The sequence below is a fragment of the Triturus cristatus genome, chromosome 3_2, assembly GCF_964204655.1.
Source record: "Triturus cristatus chromosome 3_2, aTriCri1.1, whole genome shotgun sequence".
Lineage (NCBI taxonomy): Eukaryota > Metazoa > Chordata > Amphibia > Caudata > Salamandridae > Triturus > Triturus cristatus.
In genome coordinates this window covers 655,892,079-655,919,291 of record NC_140584.1, presented here as the reverse complement: position 1 = coordinate 655,919,291, position 27,213 = coordinate 655,892,079, and the positions used below count along the sequence as shown (strand labels likewise).

The window sequence follows — 27,213 nt, the reverse complement described above, 5'->3', positions numbered from 1 at the left end:
TGGGCACAGGTACTTTCCTGGCATCTGTAGTGCTTTTTACACAAAAATGAGGGTGGTGAGACCACATAAGGAAGATGACATGACTGACCAAACATCTCAGAGCAAGGTCGGGGGGGAAAGACACTCCATCCAATCGAAATCCGGAGGCACGAGGATCAAATAACCAGGCAACCGCACCTGATGGATGTCGCTTATTGCCATCAGTGAAGTCCCTTGTGAACCATGTGGGGAATGTTTAAACAGAACCCTTTTTGGTGCCGGAGCTGCTGTGATGCAGTAATTTACAGAACTGCTGCTTGGCTCCTCTCTTTTTTATCCAAAATTCCTTGAAACGATATTTTACACTCAGGAAGTGAGTAGCGTCGATATTTTGACCATTATATTATGGTCATAAACTAAAGTATACAAAAAGTGATGAATGGAATGCTTTAATTAATCTCAGCTACTGATAATTACTTGGGCCGTATACCAATCCATTGTTATTTCGCACACCATGTCACCTCAGTTGGGACCAAGCTATATCAGTCTTGATCCTGCACAAATCGGAACAGTACAGTCCAACTTTTTGGAGATGAAATTCCAACATACAACTTACTCAAGTGCTCACACAGGCAATAATAGTGTGCACGCAAACCATCTATTGCCGCCAATGTTGAAGAATAATTAGAGGGAATATTGCTCCTCACTTACACAGATGCTTACCTCCCCCTGCACTCAACCGGTAATGCCCCCCGCCCTGTGCTCACATGAGCACAGCTCTCATCCTCCACTCACACAGAGACTCATCCTGTAAATACATAACAAAGCCATTCACCCTGTACACACATCACACATGGCGACACATCTCTTCCTGCACTCTCATACACACACACACACACACACACACCTCATTCTTCACACACAGGCACATCTCTCAGTTTCCGTTACGCTGACACACACCTCCAACTGCACTCAAACAGGCACAGCCCTCACCCTGTGCTCACACAAGAGCATCACTCACCCTCTTTTCCAATAGGCACATCACTCACCCTGCAGTAATGTGGGCACACCAGTTTTCCAGCCCTCACAAACATATCACTCTCCCTGCATTCAAAAGGCACACGTCACTCTGTACTCATAGCTGGAATGAATCTCACCCTGCACCCATCATTTAGCGTTACGCCACTGACCCCTTGCCCTGAACTCACACAGGCACTCTGCTCATCCTGCAATTGTACTGCCCACCTCTCACCCTGCACTTGTGTGCACAATGCCTACCCTCCACACACAGAGGCATGTTGCTCACCTGCACTTACACAGGCACACCTCACTCTGTACTCATGTGCACACTGCCTATTCAGCACTCACACAGGTACACTCACCTGCACTCATTCAATTACGCCTCTCATCCTACACTCCCATAGGCACAACTTTCACCTCACCCCCTGCATTTAAGCATGCACCTGCCTTCCCTGACCTCACAAAGGCACACCTTTCACTATGCACAATCACAGGCATGCTGCACTGACACGGGTACGCCTCACACCCTTCAGTCACACTCACACAATTCTCACCTTGTACTCATACAGCTGCACCCATCCCCTGATCACCTCTCACCAGCACACTGACAGAGAGAAGCCACTGCCTTCTTTACAGCAACTGGAGCAATGGAGCAGACCTAAACGGGGACACCATGAGCTCTTGATTCCGTGCTTTATATGACAGAGTCAGGAGAACATTTCCTCAAGCCATAGAATCACTTAACAAAGAAAGACATTTTAACTCAGAGAGTCAGACTCCCTCATCCAGCTCCTAAGTAATAAGTACTGGAATGAGACACACAGGACATGGGTTCTGTGATCCTGCAAAATTCTCTATGACAGAGGCACAGTTCACCTTAACAATATACAGTGCATTCCTGTCATTTCCCAGCCCTGATGCACATTGTGCTGCCTAGCGCCAATGCAGGCATGGTGCAAGGGTGCCTGCGTTGTAAGCAGGATTGTTTTTGTGGAGGAAGGAATACCTTTCTGCACAAAAACAATCTTCTGAGTCATTTTCCTCTTTTTATGTGTGCTGCAGATTGAAGCTACAACTAAGGAACTGCCAATCATATTGTTTTATATTCATTTAAAGTCTTTACTGTGGAAGAAGCTATGAATCTGACTATACCTAAATCTGCACAGGATAACTAAGTATACAATTCAGTGAATGCTCAGCTTGGGGCAGATTACCGTAAAAGAACAGTTAAACAAAGATTGTACTTCTCTAAGTACAAATAGATTGTCAGTGGGACCCGGGAATTGAAACCTGGGAATGAATGCCTGAGTGAGATCACATTTCTGTTCATTAAGGAGCAATACACAAAATATCACCACCAGCTTTACGACTACGGAACATCTCTACGATGTAACACTGTTACTAGCGGACTCCTGCAAGGTACATGGAGGGACTCCTAACATCTAGACTTTCAAGACACAGTTGACAGGTGGCTGAGGGCCCCAGATCCCAAACCAGAAGCCAGGTAACACCAACGCCCCCCACCCTCGCCGCACGGCAAGGGATTTGGGGCCATGTTATTCTCTGACTCAATAGTACTAGTTCAGTCCCCCTTCAAATATTAATAGGTCACCAAGATTATTTCATGCGCCCTCCATATTGCACACATAATTCGTTAGTGGCTGCATTAACCCCCTGATCTGTTTTCTTAGATAACCATCAAATGAATATCAGTATTATCCAGTGCTGGAAAGTAGAGGGGTCATGGGGGATCCTACTGGATCCTGTTTCTGGCCGATATTTCTGAGATGGATCTGGACCCAGAGAAACATGCTGAATTTGTATTGGTGTTATTTTCCTACATTGCAACATAATTTAGCAGTGCCAATACGTTGAGTGCATTCGTTAAGACCACCAACAGCAGGCGGTGAGAGGTCTTTTCATTTTAGATTCCAGTTGGGCTCAAAAGAAAGGCCTTATTCAAAGGGCCATCAGCCCTCTTTTTGTTCAATTATCCTGGTTGGAAGCTGTCTGGAGCCTAACACCTAGACGCCAATGCAGTGGAAGGAAACAAAGGCTCACAGCTCGTTATCACTTCAAACGTACTTAAGAGAAACTATTGGAGGCAGGTTTTCATTTTTATTCAACTCCCTATATAAGTGACGTGCTTGCCCTGTAAGAATGCAAGATGTTTATGTCTTAATAAGTAATTACACAAATATTGATTTAAATGGCACTTACAATTTTTTCATTTTATTATTTTATATTGCTGCTCATCCTTGTATAAGAGTCAGAGCCAATTACATCATAAATAGATACACAATAAATCATACAAGTATGTAAATCAATGTACGGGAAATGTTACTTATAAGGTGCCCGAATCGCCATCCATAATTGTAGACCTTATGGGCCATATTTACAATAAAAGTGACTCAGTGCATGCTGCAGGCCATTTGGCTGTGCTGCACTGAGTCACTGTCAAAGCTCAGGGATGCAACCTATTTACAACAATATGTCGCAAGGACACCTTTGTGCACAAAAACAATCAATTGAGGTGATGTCCTCTTTCCATGTGTGCTGTAGAATGCAGCACTCATTGAAAGAGGAAAAAAACATTTCTCCTCGTTGCACCTCACTATGCCAGCCCTGGGTTGTCGTAGATCTCTGGCGCATTTCCAGGTTTACGATTTCTCGTAAAGCTGGAAATGCATCAGAATACATAGGTTTTGCGTGGGAACACCCATGTCACGCCCCTAACATGCAAAGTGTTGTGTGAGAAGGGCCGATATATACAAGCACACGTAAATCCACACAGGATGGCTTTAAATGTCGTAAATATAGGGCAGCAGGTTGCGTCGCCATTGCATCACGCGCCACGATGTACCAGCGGCACAAACGGCTTGTAAATAAGCCCCTCTATATTAAGGGTGAACGGTCAGGAGAATCACAAAGTCAGGATATAAAACGTAATGCAGTGATTGTGGTTGTCTGTACTAACAGGACGTTATTACTTCCCAAAGGAAAAAAACAATAACAACATAAACTCATGACTTACAGTTTGAGTGCAGCTCCTTCGTGCTGACAAATAGATCACTGTGCTATATTAGAAGCCTTGCAACTTATGAACTGGAGTAACAAAATTATCTTAGCATCAAGAGCAGTAGCCCACATACTTCTGTTAATAAAATACCAATCTGTGATGAGCATGTTACATGATGTGCAAGCACAATAACCGTCAATACTAGTTTATGAGTTAAATCTGTGACTGGACAAATGACAGATCTCTCACAGAACAGTGATAACAACTAGAGCAGTGTCTGTGGTCCACAGACCCTTGGGAGTCAAGGACACATTCTCAGTGTAGTGGCTTGCGAGTTACAAATGATGGAATCCTTTTGGCTCCCGATAGATTCCATAGAACTGTGGCATAAGTCTTAAAGCAGAATGCAGTAAAGCATGGTATACAATGTTGAGTTCCCAATTACAAGCAGACGAATAAAGAAGTACCATATACATTTAGCTGGTATTGCATCTATGTCTGATTGTAAGCCTTTTTCTCCTTCAAAACTAATAAAACTATTTGAACAAAAAAAAAAGACATTTAATACTAAGCTCCATGGCTAGCGCAGTCATTGGCAGCTACCCAGGCTGGTGAGGATGCTACAGCTGGCGATGAGTTAGGGGATAAATAATGCAAAGATCGACAGTGCCCTCCCAGAGAGTTTGCTGTGGTCCAAGCAAACTGCTCGTGTGTGCCATGTGTGTTGCAGTTGAAGTATGAAACTGCCTCTTAATGCCTGTGAGCAAGTACGACTTCAGCACCAGGCACCACTACCCAGGCCAAGCACAGGGGTTGTGTTTGACAAATGCAGGACAATCACCACAATCACCAATATTTTTGGAAAAACAAAATGCTGCTTTTCCAATGGAGGCAAAGACATAGGCCATCATTTCAAAAGTCATCAAGGATGATCCAGAAGCCAGCATGTCCCGAGGCCTTAGAGATGGCTCACATGAACAAGTTCAAGATGAACAGCAGAGGAAGCCGAAGAGAGCTCCACCTTCAATATCAACCACTTCCATAAATGGCTACAACACTTCTACTTTCCTGAAACCACCACCAACGTTCAACACAGTGAGCCTCTGGTATGAATGCACAGTAGGCATCAGGTACAAGGAATAGTAAGCAGCAAGGGACAGGTGCAATGACAATGTCAATTAACCCAGATGGTATATTTTTTCACATGTGAAATAATTTCATAATTTGAATATGTTTGGGTGTATTTGTTTGTGTATATTTTGGGTATTACTGTTTTAAGTATCAAATCTTGCAAAATGCTTGGTGGTCCCCATCTTCCAGTAGTGATTCAGTGGGGTTCCTCAGTAGCCAGAAGGTTAAGAACCACTGAAAAAGAGTTATCAAAATTGATGGGCATACAATGATCTCTGAAGCAGGTGTCTTAACCCTGTAAGTTATTTTAAAATGTAGTCTCTTTCTGACCTAGTAAGTAATCTAGACTAGATTTACTGTCACATATGTCCTTGTTACCAATTTCTTTGCAGTAGACTTAAAAAAAATAAATGTGCAAGTCAACTGTCGGACTCTGCTGAGGCCGTGGAGAGGAGCAGCAAGTGTGGAGGGAAACAGGGATGACCCAGAGGTCTTAGTAAAGGTCAGAGTGCTACACCTCACACATGTGGGCAGGCAGGCACCAACTCTGGCTGCTCAGAAGCACTCGGATGTGAGCTGGGCTGCCTACCCCCCTGTGCTGAAGAAAACACTCTCTGCCTGCATTGGAATCTGTTTAAGGGAGGACTAAGATAATTTTACAATTACACATCCAGAGCAGTGCTTAGTTTGTAAAAAAAAAAACTAAAATACCAGGCCCTTCTCAGGAGGCCACTAAAGCTTGCACCACACATTGCCCCTCCCAGCTCTGCCAGTGCCAGTACCAATACAATTACTAATCATCACACTCCTACAAGTGTGACAATTCAGTCTATTCTAGGCCCCCAAACCAATAAGAATAATGTATATCGAATTAACATACAAATGTTGCTCATCTGTAAATTAGACAGACAACGCCACCATATAGCATACTGTTAGAAGTCCCAGTGTTGACAATTAAGTGCCGACCACCGGAAACCACCAGCTCAAATTAAGCACCCTTAAAAGTCCACTAGATACCCTCCAGGCAGGGGACTCTTGGTGGAGTTAATGCAGGTGAGCTCTGTTAACCTGTAGCTTGCAGGGAGCCCACTCTTTATTCTTCTTGAAACAAGGTACATCCAAAGTCCTGTAGTTCCAGATACTGCTGTAGGTCTACTCAGAGGGGAGGGCCTGATGGTGCAAATTGGGTTTACAGCTCGGCAACCCGTCTCCTCTCAGTTTCAAGCAGCTGAGCTGAAAGGCTCTGCCCCTCTCAGATACTTATTCCAAGTTCTCTGGGTCAAGCGGGAGGGCACTCCTGTCCAATTAGGTGCAGGGCAACATCCCAGAGTATGACCATATACTCCAAAGTGTGGCACTATAGTCTCACAGAGAGCACCATTTCTCCAAAATTCAACATGGCTGATTTTCCAGCAGAGAGACAATAGCTGGCTAAGCAAACCTTCAGGATGGTTCATCTCAATATTGTCCCTCCCGCTTGCATATGCTCATACCTTTCTTGATTGTGCCATCTGGCTGGGTTCAAAGAATAGGGTTGAATATGAAACTGGTTTCTCCTGCCTGTCTCCTCCTTCTATTGAAAATTATTGTTTACGATCCCTCCCCTGCTCTTGCATTCATATGTAGCAGAACCCTTCCCTCCCAGAATGGCTCTCTAAACACAGGGGCTACTTATCACCTCATCAAAGCAGCCTGGCTAATCCACTTAACTCTGACCAATCAGGACAGACCACTAAAAGGCAGAATTTTTGCTTAAAGACAAGAAAGTCTTATAACTTGTTGTCTGTACATTTTAGGATAAATCAAACAATAGCATATTGTTGGATTTATCAATATCCTTCTAGGAAGTCCTTGAATGATATTTTTATGACAACTTTGACATTAGTTATTATCGAATAACTTCTTGCCATGTTAACCTATGTCGTTGGGGATTTGCAGTGGGAAAAATGACTTGGGCAATTTTTCTAACTTCAGGGCTTATAAAACATATTTTATAATAACCCTGCCTATATCTACAGGACCCCCACATCCCTGGGATACGTAGGAGAGACTTTAGGGGTTTTGAATATGTAAACATATTGCAGATACTCACTTCACAGTCCTCCTGCACAAAAGTCTATCTTGGAAAGCACTTTACTGCAATGTGGGGAATGAAGTGTGCAATTTCACTAACACCAGGGCATATAAAAACATTTATCCTTAAAAACCCCTTCTTAAAAAAACCTGACTCCCCCACCCATGGAACACCTAGGGGAGACCCTTTGGGTACCTAATATGCCAAAACATTGTAGTCTATTAATTTGCAAGTGCCTAAAACACCAAAGTCGAGTTTGGGCACAACTTGCCTTTTAAAAGTAGCCCTGCAACACAGGGCTGCTTTTAAACTGACCTCAGGCCTCAGCAGTGCACACATGCAATTTCAGAAAGGGCTGGTGGCCCTATTATATACTAGGAACTTAATTGTAGTTCTGATCCCCATGCCCTTTTATGTAATAGAGCCTTACAGGGAAGGTCATTCCAATCATAAGGCTACCCTAAACCATAGTGTACCCTAGTGTATGTAGTTGTTTTCACTGAATTGTAAGAGTTTTTTCAGCATAGCACTGGCCCTGGGCCTGGTTAGGCAGAGCCCAGGGACAATCAGAATCAGTTACCACCAGTACCAGTTAGCAAAAAATGGGGGTGCCCAGGGCCCAAGGATGACTTTGCAACATCCATTAACTGTATATAACAGGTTTTCTCTTACCAGTGCCTGCATCCAGCATGTCGATGCCAGAATAATGTTTGCACTTGCTATGGCAATGACAACCCAGACGAGAGGGGACCACATTATCTGCATTGCAATCAGCTGCTTCTGGGGCACCCCTCTCCCCAGAGTCTCCAGGTTGTAGTCTAAAGCAGCACTAGCAGGACAGTAGGTAAAAGGCATTGATATGTTATCCTGCAGCAGCAAGGTCGTAAGCAGGCAACCACAGACAATCCTGTCATTGCTGTTGAGGCTTTGAGATACAGTGGCGGCTGGCATGGCTCTTAGGTGGTGGGTGGAAGCGGGTGCGCGCAGGGGGAGGCATGCGAGGATGCTCAAAACAAAGAAAAAATTAACTTACCTTCCTGCGTCTCTGCCCCATGCATGCCTCAAGAATCAGAAAGCACAGCCAGGCCCCACTGTCCAATCACAATGCTGCAATGCAGCGTTGTGATTGGTAGGCACCTAGGCTTCTTTTGACCAATCACAATGCTGCAATGCAGTGTTGTGATTGCTTTTGAGCATCCTGGTTTGACACTCAACCAGGGAATGGGGGCCTGGGCATGGTCCGAGAGCAGAGCAGCTCCACCCACCTGCCAGCCTGCAAAGCAGCACAAACATAAGCTGATAATAACTGAAAGTTATTATAATTTTATGTTTTCTCTTCTCGCACTGCTTGAGAGCAGGGGGTGACGATCCTCAGCCATAGTGGAGGAGCTGCCACTGTTGAGATGGCTGCAGAGTTGTGGGAGGAAGGGGTGACCCAGTGGAAGAGTCAATGAAGCAAGCCCTTTTACAGAGGCTGGTATCCCGAAGAGAAGGAGGAGGTAGTGCTAGAGGGCCAGTTAGAGATAATAAGATACCGGTCAATCTCTGCTGAGATGAAACAAGCTTTAGGGCTATTGGCATAGCAAAAATACCACAGCAACTCCTTTAACCAGCTTGAATGTGACAGCTGTTTTAGGTGAGGGGAAAGCCCTCCCAGACGATGGCATTGTCGTATTAAGGGGGGTTCTCCTTGCACGCAGCTGCATCATTACTTTTCAGTACGGTGGTGAACTTATGTGAGGGAAATCCCTTCTGCAACCAATAGGAGTGCAATACAAGAGCTCTTCTTAAGTGCGAGCCCACAACTCATGTCAAATCAAGTGCATAAAGAAGATGAACATGTGGGTGGGCGCCAAAGCTACTGTCTCAGAACTTCTTTTTAAGCTCTTTTTGTGGTGATCACATCATCTCTGGCAGAGAGCTGAAATGTGGTACCAGACCTAAACACTCAAATAAACCATTTAAAAGCAACAGTGATGTTAATAAAACATGTTTAACTAGTGATAAAGCCCGAACGTATTGTACAAACTGACACATATAGTCCAGGAAAAAACAATCCCAATAAATGCAAGTAGTAGATGTACTCGCAAAATAAATATCAGACTATGAACAATTTTACCAAAAATAATCATAATTACAAAATGAAAGCATGGGGGAAATACATTGTAAATGGTAAAGAAATAAAAACTAGTTTTGTCATGAAACAACGAAAAATTAAAACACAATATGAAATAACAAACAAATCTTGCAACCCGCTATCAATTTTATTTCAGTTTTTAGCTTAAGCTTATTTTACATATGGCCTCATAGGAGAAATACAAATAGTTAAATCAAGGGCAAATAGGACCAAATTCCACAGTCTCCTCCCTGCATTCTACTGCCAGAGAATCAAGGATGACAGGAGCCAATAAATGTGCAAAAAAAGTCTCCTTCACTGGACAAAAAAAAAAGTTTTCAAGAGAGAGGTGCATGAACTTCAAGTAGTCACGAATTATCTTTCCAGTGCTGTCCCTTAAATATTATAGTCTTAAAACGTTTCAACAATGGATCGTTTTAATGTCACATGCGTTTTCCAACAAGTCATTTTCAATATCTATGGGCCTGATTCACAGAACTAACTTAAGACAAAATCCTAAACTTACTACCATTTTCGTATTCACAGAAGACACTTACTCTCTTCGGTATTCACAGAAGTTAGGAGTCCTAACTTTAGGACTCCTAAATGCCTTCTGTGAATACCGAAAGTCTTAAAATTAGGATTTTTCTCAGTTTAGGAGTCCTAAAGTTAGGACTCCTAACTATACTACTACTAAACTGAGAAAAATCCTAATTTTTAGGCTTTCGGTATTCACAGAAGGCATTTAGAAGTCCTAAAGTTAGGAGTCCTAACTATACTACTACTAAACTGAGAAAAATCCTATTTTTAAGACTTTCGGTATTCACAGAAGGCATTTAGGAGTCCTACAGTTAGGACTCCTAACTTCTGTGAATACCGAAATGAGTAAGTGCCTTCTGTGAATACCAAAATGAGTAAGTGCCTTCTGTGAATACCAAAATTGTAGTAAGTTTAGGATTTTGTCTTAAGTTAGTTCTGTGAATCGGGCCCATAGTGTTCTTGTGATTGTACATAGTGCATACAAGACCCGGGATGGGAAGTTGAACGATATATATGTAAGCCAGTACTAATGTTTTAGATGTTTCTGTTTGGTTTTCTTTCCACAATATCGTATGACGTGCCGAAGGAATTCGTGGGTAGGAAAGACTTGCCAGGAAGTACACCAATGAATAAACACCCACAGGCAATCTTAAAAGAAAACAGTGAACAAAAACTATAGGGTTGCCACAGCTCACAGAACACACTACAGTATCTCTCTGTCATGGTATTCAAGGTGCTGTTTGTCAAAACATGGCACATCAGAGCCTATGTACTCGAGCACGTTAAGATGATTTACCTCACTAACTCCAATACAAGTTTCTGTTGCTCAAACACCTTGTAGTTGAGATGATCTGTTATTTACTCGGAACTGTTAGTTGTACACCTGGATTCATCAGGTAGAATTGTTATTGGTCAAGTGCTTTAGCAGCCTGTGGGTAGAGAAACGCTATATAAGAACCTTAAATAAATACATAAAATAATAAAGACAAATAGGCGCTGAACGTGGGAGGCAAAGGCCTTAACAGAGATGTTGTGTCTCTGTATTGGGAATTATGTTCCAGTACCATCACACTCAACATCATTGCCAAGGAACAACTGGGATAGGTGGATAATTTTCAGGTATACCCAGCAGCACTTGGGGGACACTTTATTTCTCCCATTTCAGAGCACAGGTGAAATACTTATAGCGGGTGTCACTTTTTGAGTGTTATCATACACTACAATGGAAGGTGTAGACTAGCTGAGCTGAGAACCACTACTTAAGGCCAAGCACCATTTACCCACTGGTAATATACTCCTGCAGGGTGTATGTATTTGTTGGTGATGACAGAGAAAGGTTCTCTTGTGTCTGCAGTATGTGGACAGTGCTCAGAAAACCGTCCACTGGCTTTATGCACTTGGTACAGTACACTGTTACTGTCAAATTGCACACTTTACTTCAACATGACTAGATATCACTTCGATGACCAGGGACTAAGTTGTACTGCAGAGCATATTTAGACAAGGCTATATTTTTAAGATTTACTTGTGGGTTGCAGGCATAGTACTGATGTGTGGACATTTTGATTTTGAGTACAGAGTACATCACAACAACATGCAGACATTTGTTTTACTTGGAAACACTAGATATGATTTCAAAACACCATATTTACGTTTGTGAGCATTCACAAACTACTGACCCCTTCCTATCCTTTATGGTCATAAAGTTACTCCATCGAAGGGCTGGAGTAACCCCCTTTCAGGATCACTCCCAGACCTGCTAGGGAGCTGAGGATGGACTGTCCCGGGGGCGGGTGGGGGTACTTTTTACCCCGTTGAAAAAGAAAACAAATGTGCATTTGCAAAGCAGGTTGTATTTCCCAGATACACATTTATCTGTTTTGTAGAATTAGGCACAGTGGGAATAGGAGCCCAGGGAATGTTGAACATGCCACTCCCAGGAGTACTCCTGGAAACCAGCGCCGTGCCATTTCCAGGTGTACTTATGCGATTGTTTGTGAATTGAAATCAGGGAGGGTATTTAGGGTGTTACAGCTCCCTAAAAATGTATTTACTGGTAAATTGTTGGGTAGGGGTAATTGCAGTCGGGTATAGTGAGGTGTCTATCGGATTTTAATATGCACACAAACAAAAACATTCACACACTTTCTCTCTGTTTTGAAAGTCTTAAAAAATATATATTTTATAAAATATTGTGTTTTCTCTTACTTAGTACTCCTACCAAACCCCATTCCTCTCTAGTTGCTGACTAAGCTACGCCCCTGATTGAAATAAAATGTAAAAGTAGATTCGGGCTGAAATGTCAAGGTCAAGCCATACTTTGAAGTTTTTTCCTGAAGCAGGTCCTGTATTTTTATCTGGGTGTTTAGGTCATTCATTCTAGCATGCCATTTAAGTCTACAATTTCCATGTCCAGGGCTGCTCGGAATTTCTCCAATGTTATAATTGCATTTCTTTAAATTTGATTTTGCGGACTAGGGCCACGATTATAAGTGGACTAGAAAATGGTGTGATAGTATCACAAGCATAAAATCCAACACTGCAGGGACCTGAATTTGTCAAGGGTGAACAGGAGTATCTATTACAAGTTTCTCCCGGAAATGGGGCCTTATATGCAGATGTCGGTGCTTGCCGCACCATAATCCACATGACCCATTGGTTACAGGGCATTTTTCCTTGGTCACTGCAGAAGGTGGTTTTTGCCACAAAACCCATTATTGAAATGTGTGTATTCAATAGTTACCTCAAATATTGGAATTTACCGGGACAATCATAATCAGGGCCCTGAATTCTCTCTGAAATGTATTATGGTTGATATGAGAACAACAACAATCAACAATAAATACCTGCCAAAAATATTTTTCCATGCTCTCATGTTAATTTTATTAGACCAAAAGCACGTTTATTTCCTCAGTGTGAAACATTTTGTCAAACTGCCTACTTACAGTTCTGGTCATTTTTCAAACAGGAGTACAATCTCCAAACCTGCCGAGGGCTCATCCCATATGGCAAGAGAGCTCATTCCATATAGCAAAGTTAGTGTTGTCTTATCATTGCACTAATATATCAGTCTTCCTTCTTGAATGTATTTCCAAAACCTCAGCTTCATTCTATATTTATGTTTATTTTCTCATGACCAGAATTCTGCTTTATCAAAGGTTGCGGCAATTTCAAACGTGAAAGGCTTAGCAAGGGCTCCAGTGAGAGACTTAGGAAGACCAAGCACAGCTTTAGCAGTGGCCTCCAACAGGGCTGATGTATTTGAAACAGGCATATATTGTGTACGGCCAGCTTCCGTGGTCCCCAGGATCAGCAGCTCAGCATATTCCAAGCACTATAAGGTAAGGCAGCATAGTGTCACTAGGTGGGACCTGTCATCGGGTGAGGCGGTCAGAAGCTGAGCATGACAGACCACTCCAAAGGACAGGATAGGCCTCTATCTCATGCACAGGAGTGGTACTGACACACAGCACACATAGTTTGCTCACCTTGTTGACTGTCACCAGTAAGAGCAAAAAGAAGACGGAGAAGAGAAAAAGGTCAGTAAATTGATATGCCAAATTTAGGAAGCCTTTAGTACATGGAGTAAAAGTTTACCTCTTTAGTTTATAATACATTTCCCCAGCTTTAATTTATAATTACATTAGATAATGCATTGCTCATTATCTTGCAATATTTACCTTGCTAACATAAAAGGAACTTGACAGATGTTTTCGACAATGGCATACTATCCTGCTGTGCGACAATGTCTTCTATATCTCAGCAAATGCTTCATGATTGGCAATTAAAACAAATTATTAAGATTGGTTATTTAGAGTTTGGCAGATGCAGGACATCCACCAAAAATAATCGAACAGCCTGTTTGCCCTATTTTGAATGTTTTCTTTTTGTGTACAGTTTTTGACAGATGTCCTGCATCTGCCAAGCTCTGAATAACTCCCTAGATTTGGAACAAATAAGGAAAAAAGGGATTCACAGGCACTCCTGGGGAGTACTTCTTCCACAGAGTAACTATTTGAAGGAAAAGAGATCTCGATTTTGGTTTATTTTTAAACTATTATTGAATCTTCAGTGTTCATAGTCTGCTGTTGATCATTACCACGACACAAACGGCTAAAGTTCTTCATTTGTACACCATGAATAAGGGATGAAATAGGTAAGTGTATTATTAGAGATGATTTAAGCCTGTGATTTATGGTTTAAGTTAAAAGAATAATGATGTTAAGTGAGAATGATGCTGTAAGGCCAGGGAAAGTTGTTCTGACGCGAGTATATGTTGATGTCAGGTGTGCAAATGATGAGCTCATGTCTGTGAAAGATGGTGTTAGAATTCCAAATAATGATTTAAGGACATTGAATGGAAATACCAGGTCTGCGAATGATTATAGAAGGACTGTATATTGATGATACCTTGTCACTGAATTGACAGCATGCCTGTCAATGACGATGTCACATCAGTGTTTGATGATGTGAGGTCTGTGACTTATAATGGCAAATCAGTGAATGAAAAATGATGTCTCTGTGATGATCTGTGAGGTATGAGGTCAGGTCTGTGCATCATGTGGGCACATCCTGAATGGAACGTCCCGTCTTTCAATCAGGAGGTCAGCTCTGTGAATTACGACGTAAGATGTCAGATCTGTGAATGATAAGATCAATGAAGGTTGATGGTACTTCTGGGAATGATTTTGCCATGTCTATGAATGATGATATCTGATCTGTGAATGATAATCTCATCTCTGTGAATAATCATGTTATGTCTCAATCGTGACAATGTCGGGCCTCTCTGACTCAACCCTTAGTCCAAGACGAGATGTAGGTATTTATTTGGAGTTTGGCAGATGCAGGCTATTTGCCAAAAATTGGTAGATGTTCTGTCTACCCTATTTAGATTGTATGGCCATGTAATCACTCTTAATAGGGTGGGCGGGATATCCACAATTTTTTCACTGATGTATTTCATCTGTTTGGGACCAATCTTTCTGGCCTAAGATAAGTGTATTCTCCCAGTGAGACTAGTTTGGTGTCTGGGCCACAATGTAATAGAAACAGTTAAGAAGGTTAATATCTCACAAACGATCAAAAATCATCTCTGATGATTGTTGTCCTTTCAATAAAGTGCGTAATATCTGAGTTCAGAGGAATTTTGGTTCTTTACTCACTAATGTTAGAGATATCAGGCCAAATGTAAGTGCAAACATAAAAGACTATACTAGAAAACTGCTTCAGATTTCTGGGCCTCAAAAATATTTTCTATGCGTAGGATGGTTTGGCTTTTTAATGTACTAAGGGTATACAACAGACTAGCTTCTTCATTCTATATTCTCATTATTGGGAAATCAGCTAAATGAAGTCCATATGCTCAGTTGTTTGTGCCTATCTTCACCAGAATGCCACGTGGCTAGGCCTTATGCCCCCTTGTGGTATGAGTGAGAGTTGAGATTAAGCCGGTAGCTTACTTGACTATCATTTCACAGAAGCTGTACTTACTAAAGATTTAAGTATCAATCAATCAATCAAACACTTGTAAAGCGCGCTTCTCACCTGTGAGGGTCTCAAGTCGCTAGAGGGAGAGGGGATGACGCAGCTACTGATCGAACAGCCAGGTTTTGAGGAGTCTCCTGAAGGTCACCAGGTCCTGGCTTAGCCGCATGTAGATGGGGAGGGTGTTCCATGTCTTGGCGGCAAGGTGGGAGAATGACCTGCCGCCGGTGGTCGTTCGGCGGATGCGTGGGACGGTGGCGAGGGCCATGTCAGTGGAGCGAAACTAGCGGTTCAGGGCGTAGAAGGAGAGTCGTTCGTTGAGGTAGGCTGGTCCGGCGTTGTGGAGAGCCTTGTGAGGAGTTTTAAGGTGATCTTCTTGTTGACCGGGAGCCAGTGCAGGTCTCGCATGTGGGCGGTGATGTGGCTGTGACGAGGGATTCCGAGGATGAGGCGTGCGGAGGCATTTTGTATACGTTGGAGTTGTTTCTGGAGTTTTGTCGTGGTTCCCGCGTAGAGGGCGTTGCCGTAGTCCAGTCTGCTGCTGACGAGAGCTTGGGTGACCATCCTTCTGGTTTCGGTGGGGGATCCATCTGTAGATTTTGCGGAGCATGCGGAGGGTGTTGAAGCAGGAGGAGAAAACAGCATTGACTTGCTGGGTCAAAGAGAGCGTAGAGTCCAGGATGAACCCCAGGTTGCGTGCGTGGTTGGTGGGTGTCAGGGCAGCTCCTAGCGTGGTCGGCCACCAGGAGTCGTCCCATGAGCAGGGGTCGGAGTATGTGTGTGTGTGTTTATAGCCCTACTTCACAGTCAATACCATACTTGATCTTTTTCCCACGCTGGTTTCTTGTCCAGCTTTGCACTTCTTGCACTTCACCTAGTTCCTCTCCAGTGCTCACACCTCTTATCCCATCCTATTCTTGTTCCCCAACCTCCACTCTGCATCTCACCAGATTTCTGATCCGTCCACACTCTGATTAGGCTGGCAGTTAGAGAAGATCAACTTGTCTATGCCCCTAGCCACGGCCCCAGAAGACAGGTGAGGCGCAGAGGGATAGGGGAGAAGGTTGCAATCCCAGCATCCCTTTGCAAGTTAATCCTTCAGAACAACTAATCTGTGACAAGCCATTTCATTCTTAGCAAAGGCTAGTGCCCAGGGGCAACCGGGATGGCTCACGGGGGGGGGGGGGCGGGGGGGGGGGTGTCATATGGGATGCTTGAAAAAAATAATATTAAATTAAAACTTACCTTGCTGCCGCTGTCGGGTCCTGCATCTTCTCTCCTGCTGCCTGTATCCGACTCCAGGTCGAGACAGGAAGCAAGCAGCCAGGCTCCCCCTAAGCCAATCACAACATTCCAATGTAGCGTTGTGGTTGGTGTGAGCTCCATGACAGGGTGCTCACACAGTGGCTGTAGGGGTGGACATGTTCTCCATGCAGGCTGTAATGCCACCTGCATGGAGAACATGACTGTTTTGGGCGGTCCAAGAGGGCCGACCAAACAGTCATTGCGCACAGGAGTGTCTACTACTCCTCCCCTGCAGCTCTAACCCGCCCCCTCACACACTGCCGCAGCAGGAGGAAAAAATAAAATGATAACATTACATTATTATCATTGAATTTTTCCTTTCTTTGCTGTTCCTGGCAGTGAGGCGACGCTCCTCCGCCTCAGCGGAGGAGCTGCCACTGCTAGTGCTACTGTACTGATCACTTGCTACTGCCCAACAGTAGTAAAGCCCATACATGAGAAGGCACATAATCGACTGGCTTATGATTATCTAAAGCAGGGCAGTTGCGAGAAAAGTTTAAATTGAGGAAAGATTGTCTCCACGAAAACATTCACTATGCCCCTACAAACCTGCTGATAGTCCAGGAACAAAATCCTATTGGATGCTTTTTTGAGAAAACAATATAACCACTCCATTCTCATATTCTCCGTGAATGAGGGACAGACACATTTTTTTGCCAGTTTTCCCTTGCACATATCTGTTTTTCAGATCCAAAGATGAATTATTTGTAGTCGAAACTAGTGTCAGTACAGAAAAGGTGGAATGGTCTAAAGCCCAATCAGGGGATTTCTCAGAAGAGCTGTGCTTATGAAGAGCCAATGGATTAGGGAGAGCCAGCCAGGCAGGTCAAGCTTGATTTCTGTATGGTTAAGGTATGCAAAGTAGCCAGTTTGATATCTGTTAAAGTGATGGGTGAGGGGGGGGTGGGGGGGGGATTGGGTAACCAGTATGCATTGTGCTCGATATGTTTCAAGCAGGCCTTTAGGAATCAATTTGTGAATCAGCATCACCTCAAAGCCTCAGCTCTCAGCCTGCACAATTCATCCATCCTGCCATCCATCTAGTTACTCGTCCACTTGCATATAAAAGGAAGTGCTCTCAGGAGTGCTCATTATGGCTCTGTGATGTCCATTCCACAGAAGAAATCACGAACGCTGCCATGTGCCGCAGTGTGGGTGTTGCCATGATTCCAGAAAATGAGGGTGCTTTTTAAAGCTTAACGGTAAAAGTATGCTGCATGCCGATCCCTTAAACAGGACAAATACAAAAGAGAGTACAGCGCTATGTAGGCCTTAGATCTCCATGAAGTAAAGGCGTCTCTTACAGGGAGTCAGCCCTCTCTTCAGAGGGGAACGGTATTGTTATTAGGGCAGGGATCTCTCCAGAAGCCTGTGGCTCTTTACCGAAGGGTCTGGCGCTCTTTGGCGGGCAGGTCTCTTTTCAAAAGGACAAGGCTTTCTTTGAAATAATCTTCGGAAGAACAGGCTTTACTGCAGAATAGCTGGGCTCTTCAGACTACATTGCTCTCTTAGGGGTAGATTTACAGGTTCTGGCGCATCTCTGTAAATCAGCAGGGATGCACCAGAAAAGATGCGACACGCAATTCCCTCCCTGCGCCACCACAAATGTGATACCAAAGGGGATGATGGACGGAGCGTTTGAGCTAATCAAACACTCACCCCCAGTCAACTGATCTGGGTTTAATCCATCATCATTCTTTAGCTCACTCCGCCACCCCAGTTCAGACATGGCCATATGCAAATCAGTCTGACCCTGTGCCTCATGGGAACAGTCCAGCCCGAACTGCCAAGCCATGTCTTCCCTGGACCGGAAACAAGCATCCTGGGACCGTTTTCGGGTTCATAACCCTCATCAGCCAGGCTATCTTGCAACCAGTGGCAAAGTGAGCAAGGGACCCACGTCTGGGCATACCCTGCCAACTTAGGGCGAACAAAGCGATACCATAGGGGATGATGGACGGAGCGTTTGAGCTAATCAAACACTCACCCCCAGTCAACTGATCTGACGACAAATGCGTTGCATTTATTGTGCGGTGCACCGTGGCACAAGGATAGGGCGATGCGTGTCGCATCCTGTGCCGTAAGGGCGGCGCATTGCTGGAGTCGTGTCACAAGCGCGACACGGTTCCAGTAATGCTCAGGGGCGCCCTATGCCTAACATGCTGCGTCACTCCTTACGCCTGCTTCAAGCAGGTGCAGGGTTTTGACGCAGCAGGCACGTAAAAGTAACTCCGTGAAATCTTGTAGATTTCACTGCGTCACTTTTACAAGGCGTTCCTGCGACGGAACACCCACCCTGCACCGGAACGCCCACATGAAACCTAATGCAGGTTTCATGTGGAGCAGGGCTTTACAACGTGACGCATCTCCCTAGATGCGTCACGTTCTAAATAAGGTGCAACATGGCGTATGGTTTACGCCACCACTGCGTCATGAAAGTGATGCAACGGCGGCGTAAATGTGGCGCATGGGGCTTGTAAATCTGTCCCTTAGTCTTCGGGACATTAGAGCGCTTTAAATAAAGGCAATTCTAAAGAGCTCTCTGGCGCACAAGTATTCGGATTGTTTGGTAACATCCCTCCACAAATGAAAGTGTGATTTCTCAGTTTGTCACAAGTGTTGATGCTCTTTGAATACAAACCAGGGTTCTGAGTTGTTGGTCCTTTTGCATTAGGATGGCACGAGCAAGAGTCCAGAGAAGCGATCGTCACTGCCCAGGCCCTCCTCCATCCTCCCTCCACGGAAAACGGTCCCCTCGGACCGAGAAGAGAACTCCTTCACCACAAGCACTTCTGTCTCCTCTTCAGCACGACGGACCACCAGTAAGTGCGTTTGTTTCCGATTCTAGACATGCACTTCACGTTTGCCAGGCACGGAGTTTGTCGCCAAACTCATTGTTTTATAATGGAGACTCTGAATTCTCTGTAATTTCCCAACATTTCTCTTACCTTCGTGCTGCTGAAAGCTTAGTTAAGAGAACATGTTGAACAAACAGTTCAAAAGTAGAGCACACAGAGTCGTTTTTACAAGGCTACTGGGTTTGGGAGGTTCCGGTTTTGCTTGGAATGAATGAATGAAAGAGTCTTATAAAGTGCTCTGCTACCCAAAAAGAGATCATGGCGCTCAGAGAAAATAGGCATCAGCGTCTGGTCTATTGAGATTTTCAGGTGTTTCCTGAAAAGAGGCAGAAAGGAAATGTCGCTGATGGGCTGGTGCAAAGAAACCCACTCTTTTGACACCAGAAATACCAGATGAAAGAAGGCAAGGAATTCCATACTGCGGTGCATAGTATGGTGGATCTTGAGAAGGTTAGCAGTAGAAGAGCGCAAACACGAACTAGAGAGTAAGGAAAGAGTCTGCCCCTGATGTCACTAGGACCAGAAATGTGCAAAGCTCTGTGCTCGAAGCAGAGAGTTATAAAAGAGCAGTGTGACGCATCCCTAGGTAGATGCGTCACGTTGTAAAGCCCTGCATCACATTATACCTGCGTCAGGTATAATGTATGCAGGGTGGGCGTTCCCATGCAGGAAAGCATCATAAATGTGTCGCAGTGAAATCTACAAGATTTCACTGCGTCACTTCTAGGACACCACTGCGTCAAAACCTTACCCCTGCTTGAAGCAGGTGTAAGGAGTCATGCAGTATAGTGGGAATGGGCCTCAAAATGCTTTGCTGGAGTTGTGTTGTGCATGCGGCACAACGACAGCAATGCGTGACTTTTGCCCCAACAGATGCGTCAGAATTTCTGACGCATCTGTCAATCCTTGCGCCATGGAGTGCTGTATTTACAATACGGCACATCCATGGTGGTGCAAGGGTTTCTCAGGGTGGCGCAGGGAAAGTGACGTATCTCTACAGATGCGTCACTTTTTTGTAAATCTGCCCCACTGAGTTAGGTAATTCGGCAGACCTACATAGAGTGAGCTGCCGTAATCAAGTCAGGATGTCATATAAAGCATGCTGCATAGTGGCCATTTTAGTTTCTAATATTTAGCATAATGTTTATTTTCTGATGTTTAGCTGTCTCTCTCTCGCGATATGTCAAGGTAAAGAACTTCCCATAATAATGCCCTCTTGTCTACAATATTTTATATCACAACATGTGTCTGTGTGTGTGTAACTGCCTGGGTTAGTGTGGTGAACCCACAAACTTTGAAGGAATAATTGTCACATCTGGACACTGCTTTGGAAGTACTTCCATCCACAATGCTGCAAGTTATCAAATTGACAATCACCCAAAGTCCAATAGCATCACTACATTGAACATCACACAAATGTCGACCATGACGTCACCACCACCTCCCACGTGATCGAGGTCACCGAATGACATCATGTCAGCAGTAACAGCAGATGGCAGACCTGGGCTTTTCTGTAACAAATCATGATTTGCAGGTGTGTCAGTAAAATGCATTTGGTTGGCTGTGGCAGGCAAGGACTGAAAACTGTCGCTCCTTGGGCCATCTCCTAATCTTGCATGTCATAGAATAAACCCTCCCACACTCACATTTGGCCACATATGGAGATTGGCAGAGTTTGATGCTTGCCGCAGAACTGTTGACCTCTAGGTCTGCAAACATTAAGGAACACTAACTTACACAAGCATTTGCAATGCAATCAGTCTCGCATTTGTGGGAGTTAGAGCTACTGGCATTGTAAATTACAATGTATTATACCCATGTGCTTTGGTTTGAAGTTTAGTGGATGTATTTGGTGTGTAATGGAATTATGTGTGTTGTATTGTCATTGTTGTGGAATTGTGTGTGTTGGAACTGTGTGGCGTGGAATGTATTTGTGTAGTGGAATGATGTGACATGGTGAATAGATAGGGGTGAGAACTTCACAGAATAGACAGAAAGGAAGATATAGAGGGGTAGGTAGTTTGTGCATTATTTGGTGAATGAACTCCAGATAGAGAAGCAGAAAGAGTGTGTGAGAAAGAGATAAAGAAGGGGAGAGCAGGTCACAGATGCATCAAGAGGAGCGCCTGTGTACACAGCAGACACTTGAAGAAGAGGAGAAGAGCGTGGGTTTGAGGGCTGGAAACCTTGAAAAGGCACGGCAAATAAACTGTGCTCAAAGACCTGAAGGAAACCACATGAGAGTGGCGGGAAGAGTGTGTGAGAGAGCAAGAGAGGGGTAAGAGAAAGAGAGGGACGAGTGTGGGGGGGGGGGGGGTGAGAGGTGGACCAGTACATAGTGCAGGAAATACAGGAAGGTAGCACTCGTCATTAGTCCACCCACTGTTGCTGCTGCATTCAAAAGATTTGGGTAGGCTGCAGTCAGTAGATTATTTACAGCCTATCGCATTTCAGACATTCTGGACTCACCTGCTACTACGACAAGGCGGGGAGCTGTAAACTCCATAAGGGGGTCCAAAACTGGTTAAGTGGATTGATTTTTTTTTTAAATGGCAAGGGGTTGTTATAGTCTTTTCTTTTGACAAGAGTGCTGGTACAAGTCATAAGGATAACAATACTACAATAAATGTTCATGGCCACCACGCATGCTCATAATTATCTTTCAATCTACACAGTCCTGGCTGGGCTCAAAGGGCCCGATTTACAAAGGTAAAGTTAGGCAAAAGTCTAACTTTACGACTTTCAGTACTACTCGTAAATGGCCTTTGCGAATACTGAAAGTTGTAAAATTAGACTTTCAGTACTAGTCACAAATGGTACAAAGGTAACTTTACCTCTGTGAATCGGGCTCTATATGACTTGGTCAATAAAAAGGTTTGTCTTGTAAAATAGGTGAACTTTTCTGAAGGTCCGAACCAAAGCAAACAGCACATATTGGGGGCACAGAGACACACAGATGTATTGTCATTATAGTAATGTCAGTAAATCACTCAACAAGGAAACACAATCAGTATCAGACCGGGGCAGAGAACACACCAGGGCATCAAAATAAAAGTGCTTCCCATTAGCGAATCAGATAGCGAACAAAATGTCCCAAAGTTGCAAATATAAAGAAGAGTTGTTTTTAAACCCAGTAGTGTCCTGGGTCTATTAAAATCTGTTCAGAGTGACGAACATTCGCAAACTCCCCCCCTGCTGGGTGCTTGTTAGCTGCGGGTTGTCTTTTTATATGAAGCAACATGGGCGGCAAGCAAGCGATACGGAGAAGCCGACAAAAATGACCTAATGACACGCAACAGCGATGGGGCAAGCAAACGTATGCACTCTTCTGGATTGCTGTTAAACACAAATTGAAAAAGTCCTTCCGAAAGTGCATGCAGCGGAAGGACACACACTGTGCATGGAAGCAGTACTGTGGAGGGACACGCACAAGAAAAGGAAGTGAAGCTGGCATGCATTGACCGAAGGGGAGGAACCAAATAAGAGCGATGATGAAGCCATTCAAATGTATGCAATGTGTGGGCTTTAAGCCACCTGTAAGTAAACAACATTTTGTTCAAGCAGCAGCACATGCATGGTCTGAGGAGAGACCTAACAATATTTCACTGTGTATAAACCCCTAACCAAAAGTCAGACGTCCTAATTCATAATGCATTCCAAAAATATATTTTGTTATAGTTGGGATTAAAGATTTACTGCAGTCAAATTGAAGAGCAAAGGGAATATTAAAACATGTTTAACTGATTCATATGCACATGAGAACCCAAGGCATTGTTGTGGGAGCAATGCTGCGTGTTTGCTATGTACCAGGAATATTGGGCTCAATCTAACAAATTGATAAATGAGGATGGAAACATCTGCACAATTATATTATACCACAGTGGTAAACCTCAAATGTAGGCCATCTGTCTTCCGCCCCTTAATGTAACTGTGGTTTAATTGTAAAACATTGTTACAGAAAAATATTATTGTCACCTTGGGGGACCATTTCGGGAAACCAAAATTCCTAAATGTTTATTTATATTGCTTGAATGAAACACTCTAAAAAACGTTTGACCCTTGTAGCGGTTTTATGAATTATACTGTGAATTAATTGTGCTTCTCGGATTATCAGGCTAAAACGAAACAAACCAGTCATAAGGAACAGATAAACATAGATGCCGTGACAGACACACAACTGGTCAACCCTGGACAGTATATGGTCAATTGGTAACTATCCTTTACAAACTAATTGCACTCACACCCCTCTTTGGGAACCAGTCAATTTTCCTTGTAGCAGTAGTATGTCAATGCGTTGAGAATTTTACCCGCACTTGGTGTCCAACAAAATTAACTTAAATGGCACATATATGTGGCAGTGTTTTAACGAGCTAATACAAATATCCCCTGGCCGGCATGCAAGGCCAATGTCAACGAACGCAGCCTATAATTTTAGAGCATCCTCATGCTCTCACATCTCACAGGTTGAACCGACTGCAGTCAGCATGATTTTTGCAAAAGCTCCAGGTCAAGAGCTGCCTGTTGGGTGACATATTTTGCAGGAAGCCTATGCCTAGATGTGATGTTTAATGAGACTCGGCACACTATGACGCTGTGCCCTCAAAACTAGGCCTCAATTTAAAGGCTATTTACCCTCTACTTTTTTTTCTTCACTATTATACATATGGGTGACTTGTAGCTTTACGGAGGGAGTAAAGCCTGAAGAAATATAGGGGCATATTCTCAAGTACCTATCACCGAGTTATCAGCACTTTATCGCAGCCAAAGTCGCGATAAATTTATCGCCTCATTCACAAGCTGGTGCAAACAGCCGATCTCACCAGTTTTCCGGTGATAGCATCCGCAAAAAACATCGCCACAGATGAGACCAGCAACTGTCGCTAATGAGATGTAGAGTAGGCGTTCCAGAGCAAAAACCTGCTACAACACCACACCTCAACATTCTCAACAACCAGCCAGATCGTCGATGAGATCACAAAACATGCGATAAGGCCCGTCAGCAGCAGGAAATTAACACCTGCTCTAACCTGGTGCAAAGTCAGATGACAACCGGCACCAGAAAAGGGAGCCCAGACCACAGGCACACCTGAAGACCAACAGATGCCATGAAGCCACTGATCATGCAGCTTGGAGCCCCAACAGGGCCACAACACCCACTGCCACCACACCCCGGACTACACCCCCCCCCCCATTCCTCCAGGACGACCACAGAGGCAGCGCAGACCAAGACAGCGGACCTTCAGAAAACACACCAACCTCACAGACCCAACACCAGAGAATGTCATTGCCCACTACAGGCTCAAAAGGAAAACCATCCTACGCATCCTGACCACCATTGCCCACAGGCTGACGGTACCAACACAGCGGACAACCAACATCCCTCCGCAGACAAAGCTGCTGGCTGTGCTGCACATGTTGGCCTCTGGGATCTTCCAACCAACAACCGCCAGAGTCAGAGGAGTATCACAGCCAGCCCTATCAAAGTTCCTCACAACTGTCTTGGATGCCATCATCAGCTTGGTACCCCAGTGCCTATACTCCCCCCACACTGCGCAGAAACAGCTGGAGACCAAGCAAGGCGTCTATGCCATAGCTGGCTTCCCATACGTGTTAGGGGGCAATTGACTGCACACATGTCCTACTTGTGCCCCCTGGTGACACTGCATACAATTACCTCAACAGAAAGCACACGCATTCCGTCAATGTGCAGGCAACAGTGGACCACCTGGGAATTGCCACCAATGTCGTCACCAACTACCCAGGCAGTGTGCATGATTCCTACTTCTACCGACTGTCCATCATCAACCAGCACTAACAGGATGGCACCCATGGAAATGCACTGCTCGTTGGCAAGTACCAAATGAACACACCACACCCCCCAACTCCACAATCATGCAACTCACAACTCTGGGAATTCACACGTCACAGACTCACATTCAACATGACAAAAAACATGCCCACCCACCAGACACAACAGCATAACTTACTGTGGCAACCTGGGCTAGCCATGTACATGAGCCATCAATGGCATGGCACCTCAGCCACACAATAGCGGAATGTGGGGAGAGGTGGGAACCAGGCATGTGCGAAGGAGGCCAGTGACCCATGAATGAGAAGAGACACAATGCCAAGTGTGGCGGAGATGTGCTGGACAGACTGCAGACTGCAGTATGCAGACCACAGACATATCCATGTCCACATGCACTGCTGGTGTATAGAGTGTAGTGGGCAGTGGACACAGCCATGTCACCCCAGCCTGTGGGGAAGATCCCGGAAATGTAGCTTGTGACGTCGTCCCCCTGTAAACGTGAGCGGAGTGGGCCGGCCTGGCGTACGCCAGGCCAGCGTAGGGTTGTGAATAAAAAGCACGTAACTCTGGGCGTGGTTCTCTTCTGGAATGCCCAACGTCTCTGCCAGGGCGGCGCCTCCCAGCCCACCACGAGGCCGATGCCGTCGTCGTGAGCGGTGCTGCCTGCGATCCTGTGTGCCTGCTGCACCCCGGCCTGCTTGTCCCCGAACCCGTCTTGCCTGCTCCCGTGCACACAGGCCTCACTGCTCACCTGCCGACACTGGCGTGTGTCAAGGAGGGCCCACCATGTGCCGGCGCAAGCCCCAAGCCCGAGGCCCGCAAGCTTAGCAGCCTCCTCAGACCATCACGACCTCCACGACACAGGCCCGCAGTACTCCTTTCTCGTTGACATACTCTACCGGCCTAAACAGCTGCCAAGTCGGTCACACATGTGGAACTGAGTCTTGATTATGCAATGGCAGAGTACACACTTTATGGTAGATTTTATGTCACTGTACTCCCTTCGATGTGGTGCCACCAACTCCGTGCCTAGCATCCGAACGATACCTGTCTGTGGTCCCATGCTGACTACTGCCTTCGGACTACACTGCGGTCGTGTAGGTCACACAGTTGGAACTGAGTCTTCATTTGTGTATGGCAGAGTTCATATCATTGAACGCATGGAGAAGAGTAAGAGGAAGACGTGCTGCAGTCCAGAGAAAAAAAGGATCCTCGTTACGGAGCTGATCGAATACTGCCAACAACTGCTCTGGTGTCACTATCTCTGTGCATCACGAGCCAACGACACGTGGCTGTGGGCCCCTGCAGACTGCTGCCTCGGGCCTACACTGCAGTCGAGTATGTCACACATTGGGAACTCAGTCTTGATTTATTTATGGCAGCTTTTATATCATTGTACTGGCCTCATCGCAGACTGCATACCCCTTCAGCTCCGGTGCCACTATGTCTGTTCCCCGACAGCCATGGACACTTTCTGGTTGAACTTTGGTGGCGACTGAGTCTATGGACTGGGGGTTGTCTTCATCATCATGTCGATGATACTGATTTTTTGGCAAAAACGAGGCTGTAGCATTCCACTCCTCAATTTTCCGCTTCCGGATGGCTTCTGCCCTCTGCATCATACCCTGGAGGACACCTTCCACTGTCCCCCGCAACCCTCTGCCACATTCACCTTCAACATCGACCCGCTCATTCCGCGTGGCCCTACCTCAGTGCACTGCAAATCACCGTTCTGTGGCGGTGTGCCTGTGCCGGCCGCAGTGCATCCAGGGCCACTAACTGTGCAGCTCAAGTCAGGGACTCTGTCTGGTGAGATATTGCATGGCCTCTGAGACGATGGCCTTGGGGTCATCAACGCCATGTGTCTGTGGCCCTGCG

General features: G+C 44.9%; 1 protein-coding gene and 1 long non-coding RNA gene across 17 annotated transcripts in view; one reads left to right on the top strand and one right to left on the bottom strand.

The window, feature by feature from the left end:
* Positions 1-27,213, top strand: part of MAP2 (microtubule associated protein 2) — a 1,132,493-nt gene that overhangs the window by 970,491 nt on the left and 134,789 nt on the right. For all 16 annotated transcript variants that reach the window (XM_085648606.1, XM_085648602.1, XM_085648605.1 and 13 more), the window contains one exon: positions 19,343-19,490. In XM_085648606.1, the coding sequence (XP_085504732.1) occupies positions 19,343-19,490 (148 nt within the window). The remainder of the gene's footprint in view (positions 1-19,342; positions 19,491-27,213) is intronic.
* The window catches only part of LOC146857899 (uncharacterized), a 278,408-nt gene that overhangs the window by 123,314 nt on the left and 127,881 nt on the right, over positions 1-27,213 (bottom strand). The gene's annotated exons all lie outside the window — the stretch shown is intronic.